Raw genomic sequence first — 25,454 nt, 5'->3', positions numbered from 1 at the left:
CAAGATTGAATCCCTGAGCTGACAAGGTAAAAATCTGTCGTTCTGCCCCTGAACGAGGCAGTTAACCCACCGTTCCTAGGCCGTCATTGAAAATAAGAATGTGTTCTTAACTGACTTGCCTAGTTAAATAAACGATTAAAAAAATATATATATATATTTCGGCAAAAATCGGCATCCAAAATTACCAGTTTCCGATTGTTATGAAAACTCGAAATCGGCCATTCCGATTAATCGGTCGACCTCTCCCTAAAATCGTCAAACCTTTACAGACACACAGTGAGAGCATCCGCTACTAAATAAGGTAGTTCTAGTTCTGTTTTGTATTTTCAATATATTTGCAAACATTTCTAAAAACCTGCTTTTGCTTTGCCATTATGGTGTATTGTGTGTAGATTGATAAGGGAAAAATAAATGTTATCAATTTTAGACTACGGCTGTAACAAAACATGGAAAAAGTAAAGGGGTCTGTATACTTTTCAAATGCACTGTACCAGCACCTAAGTATCATGAGGTCCCTGGCAATTCCATGCCCTACTAGCCATAATGAGAATATCCTTTGTTGGCCCTTGAAATATCCCCTTCCAAATCTCTACAATACTGGGATGATGACTTGGCAGTCTACAGCTGTTGGGCAAGGTCTTCCCTATGACTCGACATTACATTATCTAATCAATAAATACACATGGCAGGTCCAGAAATCACATTCTAGCCATTTCTCTACCAGGTAAACATGAGCTTTATTTTATTTATTTAAATTTCACTCTGCTTTGAGTTCAAATTCAGTGGGATGTCTCATCTGATCGAAGGTCAGGAATATATGGAATCGCCTAACCCTGTGTTTTGGTTAACCTCAAAACACAATTGATCTTGCAGCTGCGTTGCAATAAATGTGTTGTTTTCTTGCTGTACAGAAAATGTTATTTACTTAACCCAAACCCCGGGAACCCTGTTGTGGACAGAAAATCTAGCTCGTGTTTTCCTCTAAAATTGAGCAAAAAAGGGAGTTTGCCTATTCCAAGTGAGCTCAGCGAAAATACAACAGCGCACAATGAGAATACAACCTCCTCCAATCTGATAAGCATCTGTACCCAAAGTTCTTGTTATCACATTGCCCAGGCAGCCTGGAAAGAGGAACTTTCCACTAAACAAAGAGCAACATATTCTGTACTATTGCCTTTCCCTGTAGTCCTGCAGTCAAATGAACCCACTCACTGTAACATAGCAGCAAGCCAACCTTGGGGTGACATGAGATGCAGTATCATAAAAGCCCATCGTCAGGACTTTTAGCTGGAGTCATCAACGGAACAGTGTTTGTCCTCACAAAAGCCCTTATTGCTGTACGTAAGCCGGAAGCTTAACTTTCTGGAAGACAAGCATTAGGTATAACAAGCATTAGGTTCGTGGCTACCAACCTATTTACAATGATTTATCGTTATTCAGAAACGTAGGTCTGGCACAAAGCTATGGGACCGGGTGGAATTGAAGTCAAGTGAACCTTTCTTTTCCCCCTCTCCTTCCTTAGCTTTTCCTTTCACTCCGTCGCTCCCTTTGTCCCCTGTTTTTGATGTAGGTCAATGGCAAGTCTCAGTCGGGCTGAGTGACATGTAGACTATTCTTCTGATCATTCCATTTCTTATGTTTGGCAGTTCATGCCAAGTCAATATAAAAACAGTTTCAATGAGGCTGATTCATTGGCTTGAAATACGTTTATGATACCTAAGCAGAAAGGCTACTACAGTTCATCAAACCTATTACTAAAATTAATCTGGCTACAGTATAAATCCATGGCCAATATAATAGCTCAACATTCACTGTGGTAGGCTTATGCTAATCACTGTGCATTGACAAACAGGAAAACGAGTACACACACAAAAATTAATTTGTGGACAGATAGCTTGGGGAGGAATTCCTAATGTAATTAATCGGGAAAAATCACGCCATGGGTAGCGCCTTCCAGTTTAGAACTAGGTCACCATCAGACGCTGAGAGAATCTCTTTATAAATGGATAGCTACACCAACAAGGGTGCATGTTTAAGTGTGTGAGTATGTATGTATAAATATATGTGTGTGTGTGGCTAATCACTGAATAGGACATAAACTAAGCCAAACTGCTCCTGCCCAGCTCAAGCAAGCAATGAATGACATACTGAGCTTTGCTGCATTGTCCCTTTGTGTTCTTGTAGTAGGTGACCTGCACATTGATGACAGAAGTGTGACTAGAATTCTGCTGGGTTTGCAAAGGTCAATGACCTGCCGTGTTCAAACAGGGGTAGTGAGGAAATTATTGATGGTAGGACTACCATCATAACACCAAACACCAGCTTCATAACATTTTTTAAGGTATTATAATTATTTTATAATTCTGGCTTCACTACTTCTGCCCCAAAAAAAGCAAGGCAAACAGGGGTGTGGGACTTTGCTCATAGAAATCTTAACACGTATGGACGCTTCACTGATCCTGGTACAGGCATATGAATTGCCTGTGGCCATCAATATTTACAAAACAATCTAAGAGAGCTATTATCATTAGTCCTATTAAGAATGCTTCAATTGAACGGACATATGGGGCGGCAGGTAGCCTAGCGTTGGACTAGTAACCCGAAAGGTTGCAAGATCAAATCCCCGAGCTGACAAGGTAAAAATCTGTCGTTCTGTCACTGAACAAAGCAGTTAACCCACTGTTCCCAGGCCGTCATTGAAAATAAGAATTGGTTCTTAACTGACTTGCCAAGTTAAATAAAAAGGTAAAATGATAGATGTGGTACATTGACCTTTCACACATCTTGCAAGCTAGGCATACATATGAAAGGTATAGCTACTGCACACATCGCTTATTGGACTCATTAGCAGTTATACATACATTAATGTTTTCTTCCTAGAAATGGAACGCTGAGTAGGTCGTATGCATGCCAAAACATCTTATCCACGCGTGGGTGGCTACTAGCTAGGTTAATCCGACTCACAAACTGCCTGTTAATCTTCATTAAAAACGGGTCAAATTAAGCCGGACAAGACAGATGCCATTGTGGGGGATGATGATCATGAAATCTTAACGAAAATAATTTCGCAATTTGTTTTTGTAGTGAACATAAAAGTGACGTGTGAAGTAGCTTCATGGCTGAGTAAACTGCATAGGCAAGGACAGGTGCAGTGTTTAGCTACACAGCACAGGCTAGCTCATATTGTTGCCTGATCATCAAATCACAGTTGGATCGATTGTTTAGATGGGATAGAGATTGTCAAATTAGCCGAAAATAGTTTTTGCATTTGAGCTAACCCTAACCTTTTTCCTGACCTTGTTATCCTAATTATCCTAACATAATACGTTAATTATTATAACCTGCTGCGTAAAATAGAAGTTGCCTAGGCAGCCGATTGTGCATGGAAATCCTCCTAAACCGGTTATTAAATTCAAGTTTGACCAAATCTGTATCCCTTCTAGACAAAACCAGTTGACGCTAAGCTAACATAAGCTAGTACTATGACGCTATTTCATTCAATGGTCAACCTAATTCACTCAGGCTAGCTAGCTACCGTTAGTTTAGTTAGCTAGCATAAAGGCTAGTACGACTATACAGAAATCCGCAGGCAATCGCACCGACCCGTTTCATCAACGTCGTGGGACAAATCAACACAATATTAGCTAGCGTTAATACTAAATTTTTAAAAAGTTTCTCAGCCTTACCTTGTATACGACCTCTAGCTGCACCACCATGTCTTGTGAATATACCCCCGTTGGCGCAATGTTCTTCTTCGAGAGTTAATGGCAGACTATCACCAAAGATTTTTTTAAAGATAGACCAGAGCCTGTCGTTTCCAACGGGAGCAAATTAATCCTAGTTGGCCGATCAAGCAAAGAGGTGGGCAGTGACAAACACGAGTGGTGAGATCCTATTGGCGCGTTCTAGCATTTATTTGCATATTTCATTGGGGAACGCCTACTATGTAAAGTGAGCGTGTGCAACCATTCAATTCGCCCATGCACTCCTTCTAAACGCCTTTTTTTTACTTTGGCAAAGTCTTCCAAACTCAGTCCACTCGGTCTGTTACAAATTCTAGTTTCGGAATCAGAAAACTGTAAGGAGATCAAATGTTTAATATATGAGAGAATATGCAGAATAGCAGACAAAATCCATCTCGCCCCATCTTTCTCCCACTGCTGGCCACTGGGCTTCCGTTCATCACCATATTTGGTAGTGAGTGGAAACGGGAACCGGTTGCTTCACATTTTTACATCCGGTGAAATATCTTAGTTCTTTGTTCTTTCTGTGCTACAATCTATTGAACAAAGGAGGTTAGTTTAGAAATCCATTTCATCCTGGTGTATTGCCGCCACCTACTGTACCGGGTGAACAACAAGAAAAAGCAATCCATTGCAGGAAAGATGGCTCCCGCGAGAGTTTGAAAATGTTCCCTTTGGTGTGGCAAAGGTTTTATTAACGGTGCTAAATTGTTCCCTACAAACCCCTGATCAAATTGATATATGATAGCCTCTACGGAAGCTTTCTATACTTAATAGTAATTTATTAGGATCTCTGTGGATAAAGGAGAAAAGTTGGAACGTTCACATCCTCATTTAAAATGATTGTATCAAACAACAATGGAACATTCTATTGAGTGGATCTCGTCTTCAAAACTATGGGATTTGGTAAATGTTTGCCATCAGATCTAATGATTTACCTAGACTGACTCATCATTGAAACAACAGTGTTACAAATAACAGAACTACATATTTGTTTTATGGAAATTGGTCATACTGGCAAATAATAGTCCATGAGATGCAAATACAGTAGTATCTTGGTTTTCTAAAGTAGTTGCCACCTGTAATAGTCTGCTGTATAGCAATACTCATCATGCTAAAATGAAAGGTGTGCTCTTGTCATTTGTTGAGTTCTCCCCAGAAAAATGTAGGTAAACACAAATGATCTCTAAAAAGGAACATTGGTGATTGTAATCTATTATGCCCCTGACCATCATGATCTTAATATTATGCTCTTGAGCCCCAAAAGTTTTGGGACAGTGACAATTTTGTTGTTATTTTGGCTCTGTACTTCAACAATTTGGATTTGAAATGATACAATGACTATGCGGTTAAAGTGTTGAATTTCAGCTTTCATTTGAGAGTATTTTCATCCATATCTGGTGAACCGTTTAGAAATCTACAGCACTTTTTGTACATCGTCCCCCCATTTTAGGGGACCAAAAGTATTGGGACAAATTCACTTATATATATATTTTTAATTTTTTAATTTCACCTTTATTTAACCAGGTAGGCTAGTTGAGAACAAGTTCTCATTTACAACTGCGACCTGGCCAATATAAAGCATAGAAGTTCAACACATACAACAACACAGAGTTACACATGGAATAAACAAAACATACAGTAAATAATACAGAAAACAAAAAGTCTATATACAGTGAGTGCAAATGAGGTAAGATAATGGAGGTAAGGCAATAAATATGCCATGGTGGCGAAGTAAATTACAATATAACAATTAAACACTGGAATGGTTGATGTGCAGAAGATGAATGTGCAAGTAGAGATACTGGTGTGCAAAGGAGCAAGATAAATAAATAAATGCAGTATGGGGATGAGGTAGTTGGATGGGCTGTTTACAGATGGGCTATGTACAGGTGCAGTGATCTGTGAGCTGCTCTGACAGCTGGTGCTTAAAGCTAGCAAGGGAGATATGAGTCTCCAGCTTCAGTGGTTTTTGTAGTTCCTTCCAGTCATTGGCAGCAGAGAACTGGAAAGAAAGGCGGCCAAAAGAGGAATTGGCTTTGGGGGTGACCAGTGAGATATACCTGCTGGAGCACGTGCTACGAGTGGGTGTTGCTATGGTGACCAGTGAGCTGAGATAAGGTGGGGCTTTACCTAGCAGACTTGTAGATGACCTGGAGCCAGTGGGTTTGGCGACGAGTATGAAGCAAGGGCCAGCCAACAAGAGCTTACAGGTCGACGTGGTGGGTAATGTATGGGGCTTTGGTGACAAAACGGATGGCACTGTGATAGACTGCATCCAATTTGTTGAGTAGAGTGTTGGAAGCTATTTTCTAAATGACATTGCCGAAGTCGTGGATCGGTAGGATGGTCAGTTTTACGAGGGTATGTTTGGCAGCATGAGTGAAGGATGCTTTGTTGCGAAATAAGAAGTCAATTCTCAATTTAATTTTGGATTGGAGATGCTTAATGTGAGTCTGGAAGGAGAGTTTACAGTCTAGCCAGACACCTAGGTATTTGTAGTTGTCCACGTATTCTAAGTCAGAACCGTCCAGAGTAGTGATGCTGGACGGGCAGGTAGGTGCGGGCAGTGATCGGTTGAAGAGCATGCATTTAGTTTTACTTGCATTTAAGAGCAGTTGGAGGCCACGGAAGGAGAGTTGTATGGCATTGAAACTCATCTGGAGGTTAGTTAAAACAGTGTCCAAAGAAGGGCCAGAAGTATACAGAATGGTGTCGTATGTGTATTAAAGTAGTCAAAAGTTAAGTATTTGGTCCCCTATTCATAGCACGCAATGACGACATCAGCGTTGTAACTCTACAAATTAGTTGGATGCATTTTCTATTTGTTTTGGTTGTGTTTGAGATAATTTTTTACAATTAAATCCATTTGAATCCCACCTTGTAACACAATAGAAAAATCAATAGGTGTCACGTTCTGACCATAGTTATTGTGTGTTTTCCTTGTTTTAGTGTTGGTCAGGACGTGAGCTGGGTGGGCATTCTATGTTGTGTGTCTAGTTTGTCTATTTCTATGTTTGGCCTGATATGGTTCTCAATCAGAGGCAGGTGTTAGTCTCTGATTGGGAACCATATTTAGATAGCCTGTTTTGTGTTGGATTTGTGGGTGGTTGTTTCCTGTCTTTGTGTTTTCTGCACCAGTTAGGGCTGTTTTGGTTTTGCCAGGTTTATTGTTTTGTATTCGGTTCATGTTTAGTTTCTCTTATTAAAGAACCATGAACTTTAACCACGCTGCATTTTGGTCCTCCTCTCCTTCCCAGGAAGAAAGCTGTTACAATAGGTGTGAATACATTCTGACATACCTTGGTCATCATTTTGGTTTATCTTCATTGTAACACATTTTAAGACATTATTGGTCTTTTACACCAAATATAAATTCAGTTTGGGCCATGCAAAATCAATGCAGTTCCTCCCCATTGAAATGAATGACAGACATTTTGAAAAACAGTAGGCTTATGATACTGATTATTGACTATCTATTATTACTTATTAAGAACTTCCCCAATGGGTCTCCTTGTTCTGTGTGAAATTTGGTGTAGTCATCATCTAGGGCAGGAATTCCAGAATTCTGCAGTTTTAATGCAAATTGTCTTGCAATTTTATGCATTTTTGCCATGTCTAATGTTTATTATTGTGATATTTGAGTGACTCAAACATGACAACAAAATCTATGGGCTAAAAAACTTAGTTAAAAATTGTTAGCTGACATGGGAAAGTTGATCTGAACATTTGATCTGGACTTCCCTCGTGCCCAACATTTTAGGAAACACTAAACTAGGGTACCATGTGATAATAGAACACATCCCAATACTGTCCATTCTGGCTCAATATAACCCAAAATGCATACATGTATGACCTTTGAACCCCCCAATGTGGGCCCATAGACATTCCCATTCCTATTTTTGCAAACCTTAGTATGTGTTGTACTATTTTCTTCTTCTTCAATTGCACTGTTGGTTAAAGGCTTGTAAGTAAGCATTTCACGGCAAAGTCTACACTTTTTGTATTTGGTGCATGTGACAAATAAAGTTTGATTTGATTTATTATGAAATTAATAACATATCAAATTGCCTTAGTTTGAGAAGATTGTTCCCTGATAATACAAAATTACATGAAATACCCTCAATCCTGTTGGCCCAACTAACTGCATGTTTTCTCTCTCTTTGCGCTGTGCAGTTTATAACCATTGCAATAAATGTTACAAAGTACACATTTTTAACATGCAACATGTCAGGATCCTTCCTGTTGGCAAGGAACATTTACCTGTCTGTCAAATCCAACTACCAGTGTTTTTTCAACATCACTTCCTTCTTTTCCCTCTTCTCAACTCCTCCAGATAGGAGACACACTGGACAGGCCTTATTCTTGCCACCTTTGTCTCCTTCACCCTAACAGGGCAGTTCAGGACTTCGGGCACATGTTTCACCACCACAATTTCAGCATTTAACCTCAGCTGGCATACGATACTCCTCCCGTCTATATACACTTGACACATGTCCAAATATTCTGCATTTGTCAGACTGCATAGGTTTGGGCACAAAGTCTTGCAGGCTATATCACATAACCCCAAAATATGACTCAAAACTAATCTCCCAGGTAACTCCATTGTTCCAAAACCCTCACTCCAACAAAAAAAGTCAGAACTAGATTTACTAGTCTTTACTTCTCGTCTCATTTTTGTTCGCTACTGTAATCCATTTCTTCTCACTCGCATCTCCACTTGATGTGCCATCAGTTTTGAACAGAATATTCACTTCTGCTCTCTTTCCTGGCACAATGTTTGGCTTCCAAGCTAGCAAAAATGCTCCCCTTTCTTCTTCTTCTCTTAGGTTTTATGGCGTACTACAATCAAAAAGGTGCATTGCCGCTAAAAACTAGGCGGGGCAAAAACTGAAAACTGTTTAAATTTTTTTTAATAAAAACTGCTCGCTTTTCTCCTTCAGTCAGATTCAAATGTCTACTCAAAATCCTACACAAGCTCTGGGGCCTGCAAGGTGGGAACATCTTCAGACAGTATTACCTGCAATGTCCTGTAGATCCCAAAACCTTTTTGTCGCATTCACAATGATGTCTAACTACTTTGATTTCTTGTTGGTTTTTCCTGTGCAATTTATCGGCTGCATAATTAACACAACAAAATCCACCTTTTTTTTTACTATCAGAGTTTCAGGATCCCTCAATTGAGAAACAAAATTCTCCGCAGCCTGCAAAACATCTATTGACATTTCTTCCTCATTTCAACTTGCTCCTTCAGCAATTTCCAATGCCTTTGCACAGGAGGCCTGCTGGACAGCCTAGATTCTTCATACTTCGACCTCCTTCACTCTTACTCGGCACTAATTGAACTCGGGAATGTGGCTCCCACCACAATTGCGGCACTGTGCATCCAGCAATATGCAGTATTTATTTCAGTCTGACGCACGGCCAAACTTACTTACAATTAGGACATCGCAACGGCCTGTTCAGAAAAGCTCTCACCGCGTATCTCATATGTCCCAGCTATTCATGTGTGGGAGAAACTCTTCATCAGAAAGTAATAACACTGATAAGTTTTCCTTCCGCCTCCATCCACCATATGGTTCAGGCGAAGTGCCTCTACTACTCCCCGTATGTGGTGTATAAGACATTGAGCCTCAATTTCCACGAGACGCCAAAAGATGACACCTTTTACCGCTGCCCTGCTCAAAGCTTTTCACTTCATGCTCCCATCCTTTTCCGAGCCACAATACACGTTCCCTTTGTTCTTCTGACACAATAAATCATCACCATACCACTCCTGGTGACTCTAGCTGACTATTTTGTTCAGCTTTTAAAGCTAATTTCCTAATTGGACCCATTTTGACATGACTTACAGCACCTGTCAAAAGTTTGGACATACCTACTCATTCAAGGGTTTTTCTTTATTTTTTTCTATTTTCTACATTGTAGAATAATACTGAAGACATCAAAACTATGAAATAACACATTTTGAATCATATAGTAACCAAAAAACGTGTTAAACAATTCAAAGTGGCCACCCTTTCCAATGATGACAGCTTTGCACACTCTTGGCATTCGTAAATAAGGTTTTGAAAGTTTTAGAAATGCATTTGTTAATGTCTTCATTCATTTTTGTCAAGTATATTCTATTACAAACACCTTAAAGCATACTTTTAAACTAACCTATATTATGTTAACAAAAAAAAAATATATACATATATAAAAATAGATATATATGAAAATGCTCCTTAAAGTAGAACTTTAACAGAAGTAGAAGTAATATTTAAATACATGTCATTTTGTCCTTGAAACATTACATTGAAATACTGCAGAATGTCATTCATTCCTATGCAGGACTGCTCCGTGTGAGTCGCACCAATATGGCGGACAGTGGTTTCAAAGCCTCACATTGGTCAATACATACAGTAGCATAACCAATCTAGTGTTTGTATACATCATTGACCAGAACAGCACCTGAGTAGACTGTCATGAATCATGGTCAATTATGAATTTGGTCATGGTACAGTCGGAGTGAGAGAGGTAGCAGCAGCATGCCATGTGTATGATGCTGCGGATGTGATAGCATAGACGGGTTGGTTGTTTAGCAACAAAACCAGTGCTGTAAAGTACCTAAGTAAAAATACTTTAAAGTAGCTCTACTTTATTTATATTTTTGACAACTTTTACCTCAATACATTCCTAAAGAAAATAATGTACTTTTTACTCCATGCATTTTTCCCTGACACCCAAAAGTACTCTTTACATTTCGAATGCTTAGCAGGACAGGAAAATGGTCCAATCCACAGACTTATCAAGAGAACGTTCCTGGTCATCCCTACTGCTTTTGATCTGGAGGACTCACTAAACACAAATGTTTGTAAATTATGTCTGAGTGTTGGAGTGTGCTGCTTGCTATCCGTAACAAAAATACAGATTGCTTAATATAAGGAATGTGAAATTATTTATATTTTTACTTTTGATACTTGAGTATATTTTAGCAATTACATGTACTTTTGATACTTATGTACAGTTGAAGTCAGAAGTTTACATACACCTTAGCCAAATACATTTAAACACAGTTTTGCACAATTCCTGACATTTAATCCTAGTAAAAATTCCCTGCGTTAGGTGAGTTAGGATCACCACTTTATTTTAAGAATGTGAAATGTCAGAATAATAGTAGAGAGAATGATTTATTTAATATTTTATTTCTTTCATCACATTCCCAGTGGGTCAGAAGTTTACATACACTCAATTAGTATTTGGTAGCATTGCCTTTAAATTATTTAACTTGGGACAAACCTGTCTGGTAGCCTTCCATAAGCTTCCCACAAAAAGTTGGGTGAATTTTGGCCCAGTCCTCCTGACAGAGCTGATGTAACTGAGTCAGGTTTGTAGGCCTCCTTGCTCATCATTGTCCATTTGGAAGACCAATTTGCGACCAAGCTTTAACTTCCTGACTGATGTCTTGAGATGTTGCTTTAATATATCCACGTAATTTTCCTACCTCATGATGCCATCTATTTTGTAAAGTGCACCAATCGCTCCTGCAGCAAAGCACCCCACAACATGATGCTGCCACCCCCGTGCTTCACGGTTGGGATGGTGTTCTTCGGCTTGCAAGCGTTCCCCTTTTTCCTCCAAACATAACAATGGTCATTATGGCCAAACAGTTCTATTTTTGTTTCATCAGACCAGAGGACATTTCTCCAAAAAGTACGATCTTTGTCCCACGTTCAGTTGCAAACCGTAGTTTTTTTTATTGCTGTTTTGGAGCAGTGGCTTCTTCCTTGCTGAGCGGCCTTTCAGGTTATGTCGATATAGGACTCGTTTTACTGTGGATATAGATACTTTTGTACCTGTTTCCTCCAGCATCTTCACAAGGTCTGTGCTGTTCTGGGATTGAGTTGGACTTTTCGCACCAAAGTGCATTTATCTCTAGGTGACAGAACGCGTCTCCTTCCTGAGCGGTATGACGGCTGCGTGGTCCCATGGTGTTTATACTTGCGTACTATTGTTTGTACAGTTGAACGTGGTACCTTCAGGCGTTTGGAAATTGCTCCCAAGGATGAACCAGACTTGTGGAGGTCTACACATTAGTTTTTGAGGTCTTGGGTGATTTCTTTAGATTTTCCCATGACATTAAGCAAAGAGGCACTGAGTTTGAAGGTAGGCCTTAAAATAAATCCACAGGTACACCTCCAATGGACTCAATTTATGCTAATTAGCCTATCAGAAGCCTCTAAAGCCATGACATCATTTTTTGGGAATTTTCCAAGCTGTTTAAAGGCACAGTCAACTTAGTGTATGTAAACTTCTGACCCACTGGAATTGTGATACAGCGAATTATAAGTGAAATAATCTGTCTGTGAACAATTGTTGGGAAAATTACTTGTGTCATGCACAAGGTATATGTCCTAACCGACTTGCCAAAACTATAGTTTGTTAACAAGCAATTTGTGGAGTGGTTGAAAAATTAGTTTTAATGACTCCAACCTAAGTGTATGTAAACTTCAGACTTCAACTGTATATTTAAAACCAAGTGCTTTTAGACTTTTACTCAAGTAATATCTTACTGGATGACTTTCACTTGAATCATTTTCTATTCATATCTTCACCTTTACTCAAGGAAGAATGTTGTGTACTTTTTCCAACACTGAACAAAACCGATGTGTGCACAACTAAGGGGCAAAGAAGATGGGGTTGCCTTAGATTGTTGACAACATGTAAATTATATATTGTATCCAAATGTTTATTGAAAACATAAATACGTTTGCACAGTGAGCACTTCTCTCTCAAATACATCTTTACAGTTGTAGGTTAGCTTGTTAATATATATTTTTTGCTAAATTAGCATAGACATGACAGGAGTGAAACACCTCAAAACAAAACATGGTGTCAATAACAATATACAATAAAACCTACGATTGCCCACATGGCAAATTATTACTATTCTTGTTAGCAATCTGACCGTTCAAAATCATAACACAGCAAGGCCTTCTGCTTCATCGATGTGCATACTTTTCTTGATGTTGTTGGCCAACCCGTCTACAGCATCATTGGATAAGTTAGTTAAGTTAGATAATGCCCTCGAAGCCGGTGTTTGGAGGATTTATTGGCGCAGGTGTTGTTAGGCCCGATACGAAGTCGAGGGCCGGCAAACTGTGCCAATATATCCCCCAAACACCGGCTTTGAGGGCATTATCTCTTTTATACAACAGGTTACCAACATATTCAAATAATGATTGACATATTTTCAATAAAAACATTATTTGTATTAATTTATTCTAACTATTTAATCCATCCACAAGATATAGTCCCAACTCAAATCTAGGGTTGCTACCCAAGCCGGCTGGTCGTTCGTTCTATCGGTTTGGTTGTTAGAGATGCGAACCAGTTAAGTCTTTTTGTTCTGTATCTATTGACGTGACCCAATCATTTGTTCTAAATGTTCCATTGCCATACTGGCTTGCTTGCTAGCTAGCCAACTATGGCTAACTTACAGTCACGTCAAAAACGTGCAGCCAGAATAACAGCAAAGTAGCAGCATTTGCATTTGTTTAAGCTGCTTTCTAGTGACATTTATTGGAAACATCCATAACAATGATCCAATTAGGCATGATTTCTCCTGGCATAGAAAATGTGCTCTCTTGCCAGGACAATGTGGTTCAGAGGAGGTAGCCAACAACACAACCAACACAATCACTTCAAACTGAAGCTGGAAAGACTGTAAACTATTTGCACTTCATTTCGTTTGACCTTTTTTTCAATTGACATTTCTTTGTATATATCCATAAAAATGATGCCAACTGATTCATGGTTTCGACTGGCTGAGAAACACTGCCTGCTTGTCTGTCTTATCCTGTTCCTTACTATGGGGCAGCTGGAGATCTACTCAGTAGCCTCGGTTTTTCTAATGACTGCCTTGCCTGGTTTACCAACTACTTTGCAGACAGAGTTCAGTGTGTCAAATCGGAGGGCATGTTGTCCGGTCCTCTGGCAGTCTCTATGGGGGTGCCACAGGGTTCAATTCTCGGGCCGACTCTTTTCTCTGTATATATCAATGATGTTGCTCTTGCTGCGGGCGATTCCCTGATCCACCTCTACGCAGATGACACCATTCTGTATACTTCCGGCCCTTCCTTGGACACTGTGCTATCTAACCTCCAAACGAGTTTCAATGCCATACAACACTCCTTCCGTGGCCTCCAACTGCTCTTAAACGCTAGTAAAACCAAATGCATGCTTTTCAACCGTTCACTGCCTGCACCCGCACGCCCGACTAGCATCACCACCCTGGATGGTTCCGACCTAGAATATGTGGACATCTATAAGTACCTAGGTGTCTGGCTAGACTGTAAACTCTCCTTCCAGACTCGTATCAAACATCTCCAATCCAAAATCAAATCTAGAGTCGGCTTTCTATTCCGCAACAAAGCCTCCTTCACTCAAGCCGCCAAACTTACCCTAGTAAAACTGACTATCCTACCGATCCTCGACTTCGGCGATGTCATCTACAAAATAGCTTCCAATACTCTACTCAGCAAACTGGATGCAGTTTATCACAGTGCCATCCGTTTTGTTACTAAAGCACCTTATACCACCCACCACTGCGACCTGTATGCTCTAGTCGGCTGGCCCTCGCTACATATTCGTCGTCAGACCCACTTGCTCCAGGTCATCTTCAAGTCCATGCTAGGTAAAGCTCCGCCTTATCTCAGTTCACTGGTCACGATGGCAACACCCACCCGTAGCACGCGGTCCAGCAGGTGTATCTCACTGATCATCCCTAAAGCCAACACCTCATTTGGCCACCTTTCGTTCCAGTTCTCTGCTGCCTGTGACTGGAACGAATTGCAAAAATCTCTGAAGTTGGAGACTTTTATCTCCCTCACCAACTTCAAACATCTGCTATCTGAGCAGCTAACTGATCGCTGCAGCTGTACATAGTCTATCGGTAAATAGCCCACCCAATTTACCTACCTCATCCCCATACTATTTATATTTATTTACTTTTCTGCTCTTTTGCACACCAGTATCTCTACCTGTACATCACCATCTGATCATTTATCACTCCAGTGTTAATCTGCAAAATTGTAATTATTCGCCTACCTCTTCATGCCTTTTGCACACAATGTATATAGACTATCTTTTTTTTCTTACTGTGTTTTTGACTTGTTAATTGTTTACTCCATGTGTAACTCTGTGTTGTCTGTTCACACTGCTATGCTTTATCTTGGCCAGGTCACAGTTGTAAATGAGAACTTGTTCTCAACTAGCCTACCTGGTTAAATAAAGGTGAAAAAAAAAATTGAACTTGAATATTGAAACATGTTGCAAATGTCGGAGAAAAATACAGAAATCTGTGCTGTTGAAAACTAAATGTTTGTCTAAAAGTAATGTGAGATAATGTTTAGATGCTTTTTACAGTTTATAAATTGCCAGGCTGGGCTGATGAGACAGTGGATTGCTCAGTCAGATGGAACAGAGTAAATAGTCATTTTAATGTCATAGATTTAGCTGGTGGAACTTGTGCAATAGACACCGGCTGGAATGCGATTTTAACCCACCCATTGTATAATTTTCCATGGCGACGAGATGGTCGAAGTATGCTAATTTTAGACCATTACATTAGCAAGTGAAATTTCAACCCACCTGGGGCACAGGGCCATGCAAAACAGACTCGACCATCATTATCATCCAAAATAACAACTTTTTGTGCTTGTGTAACATTCTTTAAAATCTACGGGTTTATTTAATTAGTTGAATCTACTGGAAAACGTACAGTTTGTAACTGAGATAGTACATAAAAGAGAATGGCACAAAAGATATTGGAATGTTGACGCTGAACCAATCATTAGATAAACAGTGCCATCTGGTGGCGTGATCCCTCTAGTACGATTATCCCATAATGCAATTTGTATTATTTGGAATGTACCACTCTGACAAAGGATAGTGAGACTGTACGTAATCATATTATTGTATAATCGTAACACAGGATTTAAAATGTTTAACCATGTAGAAACACTCCTTTAAATTCTACCAGACGCATATTGTTTGCTTAATTAACACGAATTAAGTTTAAGCCCCGTGCACATCTCGATAATGGATAACAATCGTATCTCTGTTATAATGGTAGGGCCCCCATACTTCACACGTCATTCCTTTCTTTCTAAGGGTCGCAGTCATGAGGTAAGGGTCTTGACATATGTCATGACTTTACTCGTTTAAATTACCTGTGTATTTCTGTTTTGGGGTAACATGAAGGCAATGAATGTGGCACAAATGCATTGAATTAATCACATGATAGCTAGCTAAAACAGTTGATGTTGCTGTACGCTGGCTTGTACACGGTCGGAAATGTAATCTAAGATAACATGTCGAGACATGTCTCGTACTCGAACCTAGCTATGCAAAGTTGGTAGCTAATGCAATAGTAGTGTTAACTACTATTAACTTGATAGCCAGCCGGTTACTAACTTTATCTCTAGGTAGCGATCAGCATGCTTCATTTGTGGCTCTTATACTTGTGGTTGGCTAACTAGCTAACTGACATTAGCAATTTGCCCAATAGCTCCCTGCACTCTCCACCATGTCAGTAGTCACATTAAAAGAGAAGCAGAGTGTGATCTTATGGTTGTACAAAGCCCAACGTGGTCTCAGAGCATTTTGTATTCTGTATGTAAAGCCAAAATACTAATTTGTTAAATGTTTTCATGTGGTATGCATTAAATATTTGTGGATGTCCATCCATTCTGTGATATATTAATAATTACAATTAGTATGTTATTTTAAGAATTACAATGCATGCGATATGTTACGAATTACAATTTGTGATAGCTAATGTTAGCTAGGCTAGGGTTTGCTAACTTTGTAAGTAGTTAAACTAGTTTCTCAAATTCTAAAGTTGTCCATGATGAGATTCGAACATACTATAAGTTCGCCATATATGTCCAACCATCCACCTGATCAACCAGCCTCGATTGGTTTTTGCATTAAATTAAGTAATATTCTGTCTTGTGTAACCATACCAAACATAACAACATTCATTTGAGTTTCCCGGGTGTTACAACAGGTCTATGAGACCAGACTACAAAGCCAGCTAGCTGGTTAAGGAAAGGGAGTTGCACAATTGAATGCGTTCAACCAAAATGGGTATTCCCGATTTAACCCAACCACTCTGAATGAGTTTGCTGTTATTGTACTGTAAAACTAGCAAATACATAAGGGTATGAAGCCTAGCTGTGATGCAAACTACCCATTGCTATTAGTTAGTAGTGTAACGCTTATTTATGTCTGCAATTGAAGGCTATTCATTTGGATGGTAATCAAGTTTTTTTGCTTTACCCAGCATGCTCAGGCTTCAGAAGCGATTGGCGTCCAGCGTCTTGCGCTGTGGCAAGAAGAAGGTATGGCTGGACCCCAATGAAACCAATGAGATTGCCAACGCTAACTCCCGTAAGACACTCCTCTTTACACCTCCATGCTAGGGAGACTAGCCCAATAATGTACCAAAGAAGCCTGTTTAGAGGTGAATTGGACCTGGCAGCAAAAAAATATAATCTAATCTCGTTTGACGCACTGCTCTAGAAACATAAAACCCTCTACTTTCATATCACATCTAAATTATTTCACAAATGCAAAATATACACTTACTGTACACTGTTTTAACACAGTTGCAGCCAATAGTATTTTTCAGTGACAACACATTTCTGCCGTCCATCTTCCGTTTACACACAGTTGTTCAGAGGTTAAGTTAGCACAGACAGTCGACTGTCTTAAGTCATTTTTCTGTAAACAAGTGCTGTAACATGGAAATATGGCCGTGTGGGAACTGTTAAGGGTTGCGTCAATTCGAATCTGGTATCAGAACAAGTATGACACTGAGCCACCGATTGTATACTATGTACTTTTTATTAGCTAAGCAATAAGTGGTAAATGCAATTTTCGTATATACAGGTTCGCTGTAACACCACACAGGGCAGTACAGAGAACTGACTTGTTCCTGACAAAGTTATTATAATATACTCTGACAGAAGTAGTTCCTGCTTCCGAGCTGGCTTCTCAGAGTAGAGACTGGGCGTGGTTTAAACTCACTCAGCATATCGTTGATTGTTGGCGCACTAACTGGTCCCAGCCCCTAGGTGCTTCAGCGGTCAGGCGTTGTAGCTGTGTAGAATATCTATGCGCTCATACTCTCAATACAGTTATCACACACCTGGCTCCTGTTATCTAACAAAATACTGTTTGTTCTCTACACTACGTTCTGTATGTGTCCCCCGCAACTCATTATAACTGCCTACACCCAAGGTTAGCCATTTTCCGCTTATGTTACTTTTGACTCACACAGACACCCTCATGATAGACCAAGCATATTTTCAACCCTCACAGAACCCTAGCCACACAAGTGTGTAGTAATTCAACCTTTTGTTTTCAGAAAATTATTTCTCGCTGATATGAAAGATTAGTTCCTTATGTTTCCAAAACCGTACGGCAAGCGATGCATGTTAATATTTAAAACAAGCATTGGGGCTCTCAAAAAAACTGCCTGTGTCTGTCTTTGACATTCTGGAAAGTTCATGTGTTTGTGCAGCAGGGAAATGTTCCAAGGTATCAATAGTTGTGTTCTTGTAAGATGCATATACCAAAATAGACCATGGGACAAGGATGACCACATACAAGTTAATCAACTTGTCTACCCCTGCAGGCCAGCAAATTCGCAAGCTGGTGAAGGATGGTCTGATCATCAGGAAGCCTGTGACGGTGCATTCCCGTGCCCGCTGCCGCAAGAACACGCTGGCACGCCGCAAGGGACGCCACACAGGCATAGGTGGGTACAGAGAGGTTCTCAATACGGTCATCCCATCATATAGCCAACATCATGGCCGTGATAACATTGTTCAAAGTGGCTCCCTGTCCCCTTCTCTCCCTCATTTGAATTGAGAAGGTGCATTTGTTTTAGCTCGCCAGGGGGGTGAGTTTGCACATTCAAGATCATTCCATTGGTTGTAATGTTCAATCTCTACCCAATTGGTGCACCGGGCTAGCTAAAACAAATGTACATATTGAAATATCTGGACAGTTGAAGAACAAGGTAACCTGCCTAAATGCCAATTTGTAAGTCGCTCTGGATAAGAGCGTCTGCTAAATGACTTAAATGTAAATGTAAATGTAAATAGAAAATGTCTGGGTCCTGTAGACCTCTTTGTATATTATTTTCATATATCACCAGTGCTAAAAAAGGGGAGGGAATCAGAAATCTATAAATCCAAAGATGACAAGGTTTTAATTAACAAATGACCTGTTCAGGGTGTTGACCTATTGCTGGGCTGTGTTACTATATGATGATGATTCTCCCCCTGCCCAGGTAAGAGGAAGGGTACAGCCAACGCCCGGATGCCAGAGAAGCTCTCGTGGATGCGACGCATGAGGATCCTGCGGCGCCTACTGCGGCGTTACAGGGAGTCCAAGAAAATTGACAGGCACATGTTAGTCCACATTTAGATGTCTGAGTCATCTGGTTGCAATTGAGGAAGAATGTTATCCTGGAAAAGACTGGGAAATGTTACATTTTTCAACAAATGTATCGCTTTGTAATGAAATGTGGTGCAAAATACAACAATGACCCTGAAATTAGTATTCAAACCACAAAAGTATCTTAAAGTCAAGATTGTAGTGAAGTCCATTATCTGTTCTTGAGACTGATACTTGTAATCGGTGAACTGTAGTTTTGTCCTTGGGAACATTGTGTAACCCTGGTGAAGTGTTGAACGTCTAATGAACCATCTCAATAGGACATACTGATGTTGTATTATGCACAGAATGTGTCTGGAGTGTTTGTGATTTGAGTGGGAACATTGGCTTGTCCTCAACTCCCAGTACACTTTTTCTCTCCAGGTACCACAGTCTCTACTTGAAGGTGAAGGGCAATGTCTTCAAGAACAAGCGCATCCTAATGGAACACATTCACAAGCTGAAGGCAGACAAGGCTCGCAAGAAGCTCCTGTCGTAAGTCGACACTACAACTCCCATCAACCTCTGCTTGTTACCTAGCCAAAACAAATGATAATATGGCTCTCATAATTCCTGGACTATGGTTAATTTTCACTTCAGATGAGGTTTATCAATGAAATCAAATGTTTAGTTCTTCACTAACTAACCCAGATTTAAACCTAGCCCTGTATTAATTGAATAGGAGTAATTCATTTGTGTTCTGTAACCTCTCATCTGTTTCTCGCACACCAGTGACCAGGCCGAGGCTCGTCGCTCGAAGACCAAGGAGGCCCGCAAGCGCAGAGAGGAGCGCATAGCGGCCAAGAAGGAAGAGTTCATCAAGACTTTGTCAAAGGAGGAGGAGACGACCAAGAAATGAGTCGCCCATCCACCCCCCTTCCACCTTTTCAATGTTTTTTTTTTTTTAAATGGACCCAAAACAGTCAAGGTTCAGTTTCCGTCTGTGACGTTATACTATTTTCTGAAGTTTTTTGCTATTGCCACCAATACCAATTGAAAAACTACCACAACTTGTTCAGTGCCTTCAGAATGTATTCTCACAACCCTTTACTTTTCCCACCTTTTGTTGTCTTACAGGTTGAATTAAATAAACATTTATTACATTGAGATAGTTCTACTGTGGTATTTTGTGTAGGCCAGAGACTGTTTTTAGGAATTTGTACATTGATAGACTCCGATGTTTCAGCTTTTCGTTTAAGTGCTCAACCCCTTTGTTATGGCAAGCCTAAATAAGTTAGATAAATTAAGTCACGTAAGTTGCATGGACTCACTCTACAATGATAGTGTTTAACATGATTTTTGAATGACTACCTCATCTTTGTACCCCACACATACAATTATCTGTAAGGTCTCTCAGTCCAACTATGAATTTCAAACACCGATTCAACCACAAAGACCTGGGAGGTTTTCCAATGCCTCGCAAAATGGGCACCTATTGGTAGATGGATAAAAAAAAGACATTGAATATCCCTTTGAGCATGTTGACATTATTAATACACCTAGTCACTACAAAGATACAGGCATCCTTCCTAACTCCGTTGGCAGAGAGGAAGGAAACCGGGCAGGGATTTCACCATGAGGCCTATGGTGACTTTAAAATAGTGGCAGAGAAGGAAGCCTGCACAAAATAAAAAATATTCCAAAACATGCATCCTGTTTGCAACAAGGTACAAAAGTAATACTGTAATTTACTTCTTGCCTTGAATACAAAGTGTTATGATTGGGGCAAATTCAATACAACATATTACTGAGTACAACTCCATATTTCCAAGGATCCTGGTGGCTGCATTATGTTATGGGAATGCTTGTAATTGTTCAGCAGGACAATAACCCAAAACACAAGGCCAAATATACACTGGAGTAGCTAACCAAGACAACATTGCATGTTATTGAGTGGATTAGTTACAGCTTTGACTTAAATCGGCTTGACATTCTATGGCAAGACTAGAAAATGTCTTGTCTAGCAATGATCAATTAACTTGACAGAGCTTGAAGAATTTTAAATAGAATAATGTGCAAATATTGTACAATTCAGGTGTGCAAAGCTCTTTAAGACTTATCCAGAAAGACTCATAGCTGTAATTGCTGTCATAGCAGAACAAAAATATAAAACGCAACATGCAACTATTTTACTGAGTTACAGTTCACATCAGGAAATCAGTCAATTGAAATCAATTCATTAGGCCCTAATCTATGGCTTTCCCATGACTGGGCTTGAACCCGATCGAAAATCTCCGGAGAGACCTGAAAATAGATGTGCAGCAACGCTCCCCATTCAACTTGACAGAGCATTACAGTATCTGCAGAGAAGAATGAGAGAAACTCCCCCAAAGCAGGTGTGCTAAGCTTGTAGGGTCATACCCAAGAAGAATCGAGGCTGTAATCGCTGCCAAAGGTGCTTCAACAAAGTACTGATTAAAGGGTCTCAATACTTATGTAAATGTAATTTCCTATTTATTTTATTTGATAAATTAGCAAAAAAATTAAAACGTATTGCTTTGTCGTTATTGGGTTTGTGTGTAGATTGATGAGGGGGAAAACAATTCAACCAATTTTAGAATAAGGCTGTAACCTAACAAAATGTGGAAAAAGTCAAGGGGTCTGAATACTTTCCGAAGGGGGGAGTTTTGTTAAGATTATCGACCCTCAGACCGAACATTAACATGCATCGCTTGCTGTACGATTTTGGAAGCATAATGATCTTATCTGTCATATCAATGAGAAACAATAATAATAATTGTAAAAACGGTTAAATTGATTAACTGTCTAGAATGCTCCAAATACCTGTGTGAAAGCACACGTTGGATGGAGGCACCCATAGCTGTGTAAATAATGTGCAATATTGTTACAGTAAGTGTATATTTTTTATTTGAAGGATTCTTTCTCGCTGATGCAAGATAAGGGCCATACGTATTGAAAGCTGTATCGCGAGCGATGATTATTGACCTTTCTAAACGTTAAAACACTGCGTCGGGATTGTAGTTCACAAGGCGGTCGTGGGCGAAGCTAGTGGCCAAGAACCGTAGTGATTGACTGTACCGAATGCAAGGATAGACTTATCTTTATACCCAGGTGTGAAAGGATTCATGGAAACAAAAGGACATTGACCTTATATCCTGACAAAGAACTGCAAGCGTCAAATACAGTAACCAGGAGCAGGTAGGGAAACCCTGGGAGAGACATGAGAGAAACATCAGTAACTTTGGGAAATTGAGTTAACACATGCACCCCCCGGTTGATACGACATCAATTAGGCAACTATTAGTGCGTTATGGCTAACTTCCCAGGTCTCAGTTGGCCAAGACATGTCACGGGCGCTCCAGGGCTGTTGTGACCCAAGCCAACATCCCGTTGTGGTCAAACGTCACTTATGACTGCGACAAGAAAAATCTCCTGTTCACCTCCAAACTGTTCAACATGTTTGTCCAGGTAATCAACAAACTGGTATGAATCATAAGGAGATTTGTGTTCATATGTACACATGATTTATGCGTGTAATTAATGAATGAATGTAGGGCCTAGCATGGCTTATGAATTGTCAGCACATGCTTAGTTATAATTACAGAGTGTTTTGTGTCCAATATGTGAAAGTGGCAGGTGGCTACCTCACGGGGAATATAGAATATCAATTACATTTCCAGATCACTGCTGCTGTTGGTTAGAAACCCTCCATTGCCCACCGCTGTACATGTCTTTGCGGTCAGATTCGGAAAGGGCTGCACCTGCACAGTGTTCTCCCATTCACTGACGTGAACAGCGCCCTCAAACAGATGAGCTCAAAAGAAACCAACATCTTTGAAGCTACGCATTGCAAAATGTTTCGCAGTGATGACGACATCCACATACAACACCCATTCTGCCAGTCACGTTCTGTTAAAGGTCCCCAAGCACACACATCCCTGGGTCGCTCGTCTTTTCAGTCCGCTGCAGCTAGCGACTGGAACGAGCTGCAACAAACACTCAAACTGGACAGTTTTATCTCAATCTCTTCATTCGAAGACTCGATCATGGACACTCTTACTGACAGTTGTGGCTGCTTTGTATGATGTATTGTTGTCTCTACCTTCTTGACCTTTGTGCTGTTGACTTTGCTCAATAATCTTTGTACCATGTTGTTGTGTTGCTACCATGCTGTGTTGCTGCCTTGTTATGTTGTTGTCTTAGGTCTCTCTTTTTATGTAGTGTTGTGAAGTGTGTTTTGTCCTATATTTATATTGTATTTATTTAATCAAAGAAAAAATAATCCCCGTCCCCGCAGGAGGCCTTTTGCCTTTTGGTTGGCCGGCATTGCAACGGACTTGTCAAGATAAAAAAAAATGAATGTTATAAAAAAATTGAGAACAAAGAGATACTGGTTTAGAAACAAATAATGAATATTAATAGATGCTGTGGGGGTGCTTTGCTGGTGACACTGTGAATTCAAGGCATACTTAACCAGCATGGCTACCACAGCATTCTGCAGCGATACGCCATCCCATCTGGTTTGCGCTTAGTGGGACTTGTTTTTCAACAGGACAATGACCCGAAACACACCTCCAGGCTGTGTAAGGGCTATTTGACAAAGTAGGCGAGTGATGGAGTGCTGCATCACATGACCTGGACTCTACAATCACCCAACCTCAACCCAGTTGAGATGGTTTGGGATGAGTTGGACCGCAGAGTGAAGGAAAAGCAGCCAACAAGTGCTCAGCATATGTGGGAAATCCTTCAAGAATGTTGGGAATAGAGGTCGACCAATTATGATTTTTCAACGCCGATACCGATTATTGGAGGACCAAATAAGCCGATACCGATTAATCGGCCGATTTAAAACAACATGTATTTGTAAAAATGACAATTACAACAATACTGAATGAACACTTATTTTAACTTAATATAATACATCAATAAAATCAATTTAGCCTCAAGTAAATAATGAAACAAGTTCAATTTGGTTGAAATAATGCAAAAACAAAGTGTTGGAGAAGAAAGTAAAAGTGCAATATGTGCTATGTAAGAAAGCTAACGTTTCAGTTCCTTGCTCAGAACATGAGAACATATGAAAGCTGGTGGTTCCTTTTAACATGAGCCTTCAATATTCCCAGGTAAGAAGTTTTAGGTTGTAGTTATTATAGGAATTATAGTACTATTTCCCTCTATACCATTTGTATTTCATTAACCTTTGACTATTAGATGTTCTTATTCATTAACCTCCGTCCCTCTCCTCGCTCATCCCTGGGCTCGAACCAGCAACACAACGACAACAGCCACCATCGAAGCAGCGTTACCCATGCAGAGAATGGGAGACATTTGAAATGCTATTAGCGCGCGCTAACTAGCCAGCCATTTCACTTCGGTTACACCAGCCTCATCTCGGGAGTTGATAGGCTTGAATGTCATAAACAGCCCAATGCTTGACGCACAATGAAGAGCTGCTGGCAAAACGCATGAAAGTGCTGTTTGAATGAGTGTTTATGCGCCTGCTTCTGCCTACCACCGCTCAGTCAGATACTTAGATACTTGCTTGTATGCTCAGTCAGATTATATGCAATGCAGGACACGCTAGATAATATCTAGTAATATCAACCATGTGTAGTTAACTAGATTATGATTGATTGTTTTTTATAAGATAAGTTTAATTCTAGCTAGCAACTTACCTTGGCTTACTGCATTTGCGTAACAGGCAGTCTCCTTGTGGAGTGCAACGAAAGAGAGGCAGGTCATTATTGCGTTGGACTAGTTAACTGTAAGGTTGCAAGATTGAATCCCCCGAGCTGACAAGGTGAAAATCTGTCGTTCTGCTCCTGAACAAGGCAGTTAACCCACCGTTCCTAGGCCATCATTGAAAATAAGAATGTGTTCTTAACTTACTTGCCTAGTTAAATAAAGGTATAAAAAATCTATTAAAAAATAAAAATAATAATTACAACAAAAAAATGTTATGAAAACATGAAATCGGCCCTAATTAATCGTCCATTCCGATTAATCGGTCAACCTCTAGTTGGGAAAGCATTACAGGTGAAGCTGGTTGAGAGAATGCCAAGAGTGTGCAGAGCTGTCATCAAGGCATACATTGGGTACTTTGAAGAATCTCAAATATAAAAAATATTTCAATTTTGTTTGGTTACCACATGATTCCATATGTGTTATTTCATAGTTTTGATTTCTTCACTATTATTATACAATGTAGAAAATGGTAAAACTAAAGAAAAACCCTTGAATGAGTAGGTGTGTCCAAAC

The 25,454-nt window shown here is 39.9% G+C and overlaps 2 protein-coding genes across 2 annotated transcripts in view; one reads left to right on the top strand and one right to left on the bottom strand.

Moving 5' to 3' along the window:
- gpam (glycerol-3-phosphate acyltransferase, mitochondrial) overlaps window positions 1-3,839 on the bottom strand; it is a 41,218-nt gene extending 37,379 nt beyond the window's left edge. The window contains exon 1 of the mRNA XM_046369201.1: window positions 3,687-3,839. The gene's annotated coding sequence lies outside the window, so the exon portion shown is untranslated. The remainder of the gene's footprint in view (window positions 1-3,686) is intronic.
- A 12,014-nt stretch (window positions 3,840-15,853) lies between these two features.
- On the top strand, window positions 15,854-20,342 carry LOC124048422 (60S ribosomal protein L19). The gene is made up of 6 exons (XM_046369200.1): window positions 15,854-15,914; window positions 17,074-17,180; window positions 18,430-18,552; window positions 19,090-19,210; window positions 19,620-19,730; window positions 19,968-20,342. Exons 1-6 carry the CDS (start codon window positions 15,910-15,912, stop codon window positions 20,092-20,094), a joined length of 594 nt encoding a protein of 197 aa, XP_046225156.1. The 5' UTR covers window positions 15,854-15,909; the 3' UTR covers window positions 20,095-20,342.
- Window positions 20,343-25,454: the final 5,112 nt, after the last annotated feature.

Source organism: Oncorhynchus gorbuscha, linkage group LG11, assembly GCF_021184085.1.
Source record: "Oncorhynchus gorbuscha isolate QuinsamMale2020 ecotype Even-year linkage group LG11, OgorEven_v1.0, whole genome shotgun sequence".
Classification (NCBI taxonomy): Eukaryota; Metazoa; Chordata; class Actinopteri; order Salmoniformes; family Salmonidae; genus Oncorhynchus; species Oncorhynchus gorbuscha.
The sequence above is the reverse complement of the archived record's forward strand: the minus strand, read 5'-3'. Positions and strand labels throughout refer to the sequence as shown.

Excerpts from the sequence above, each read along its gene's own strand:
- LOC124048422 (XM_046369200.1), top strand. Across the intron at positions 18,553-19,089 it reads GGGACGCCACACAGGCATAG|GTAAGAGGAAGGGTACAGCC; the intron begins GTGGGTACAGAG and ends CCCCCTGCCCAG. Across the intron at positions 19,731-19,967 it reads GCTCGCAAGAAGCTCCTGTC|TGACCAGGCCGAGGCTCGTC; the intron begins GTAAGTCGACAC and ends CTCGCACACCAG.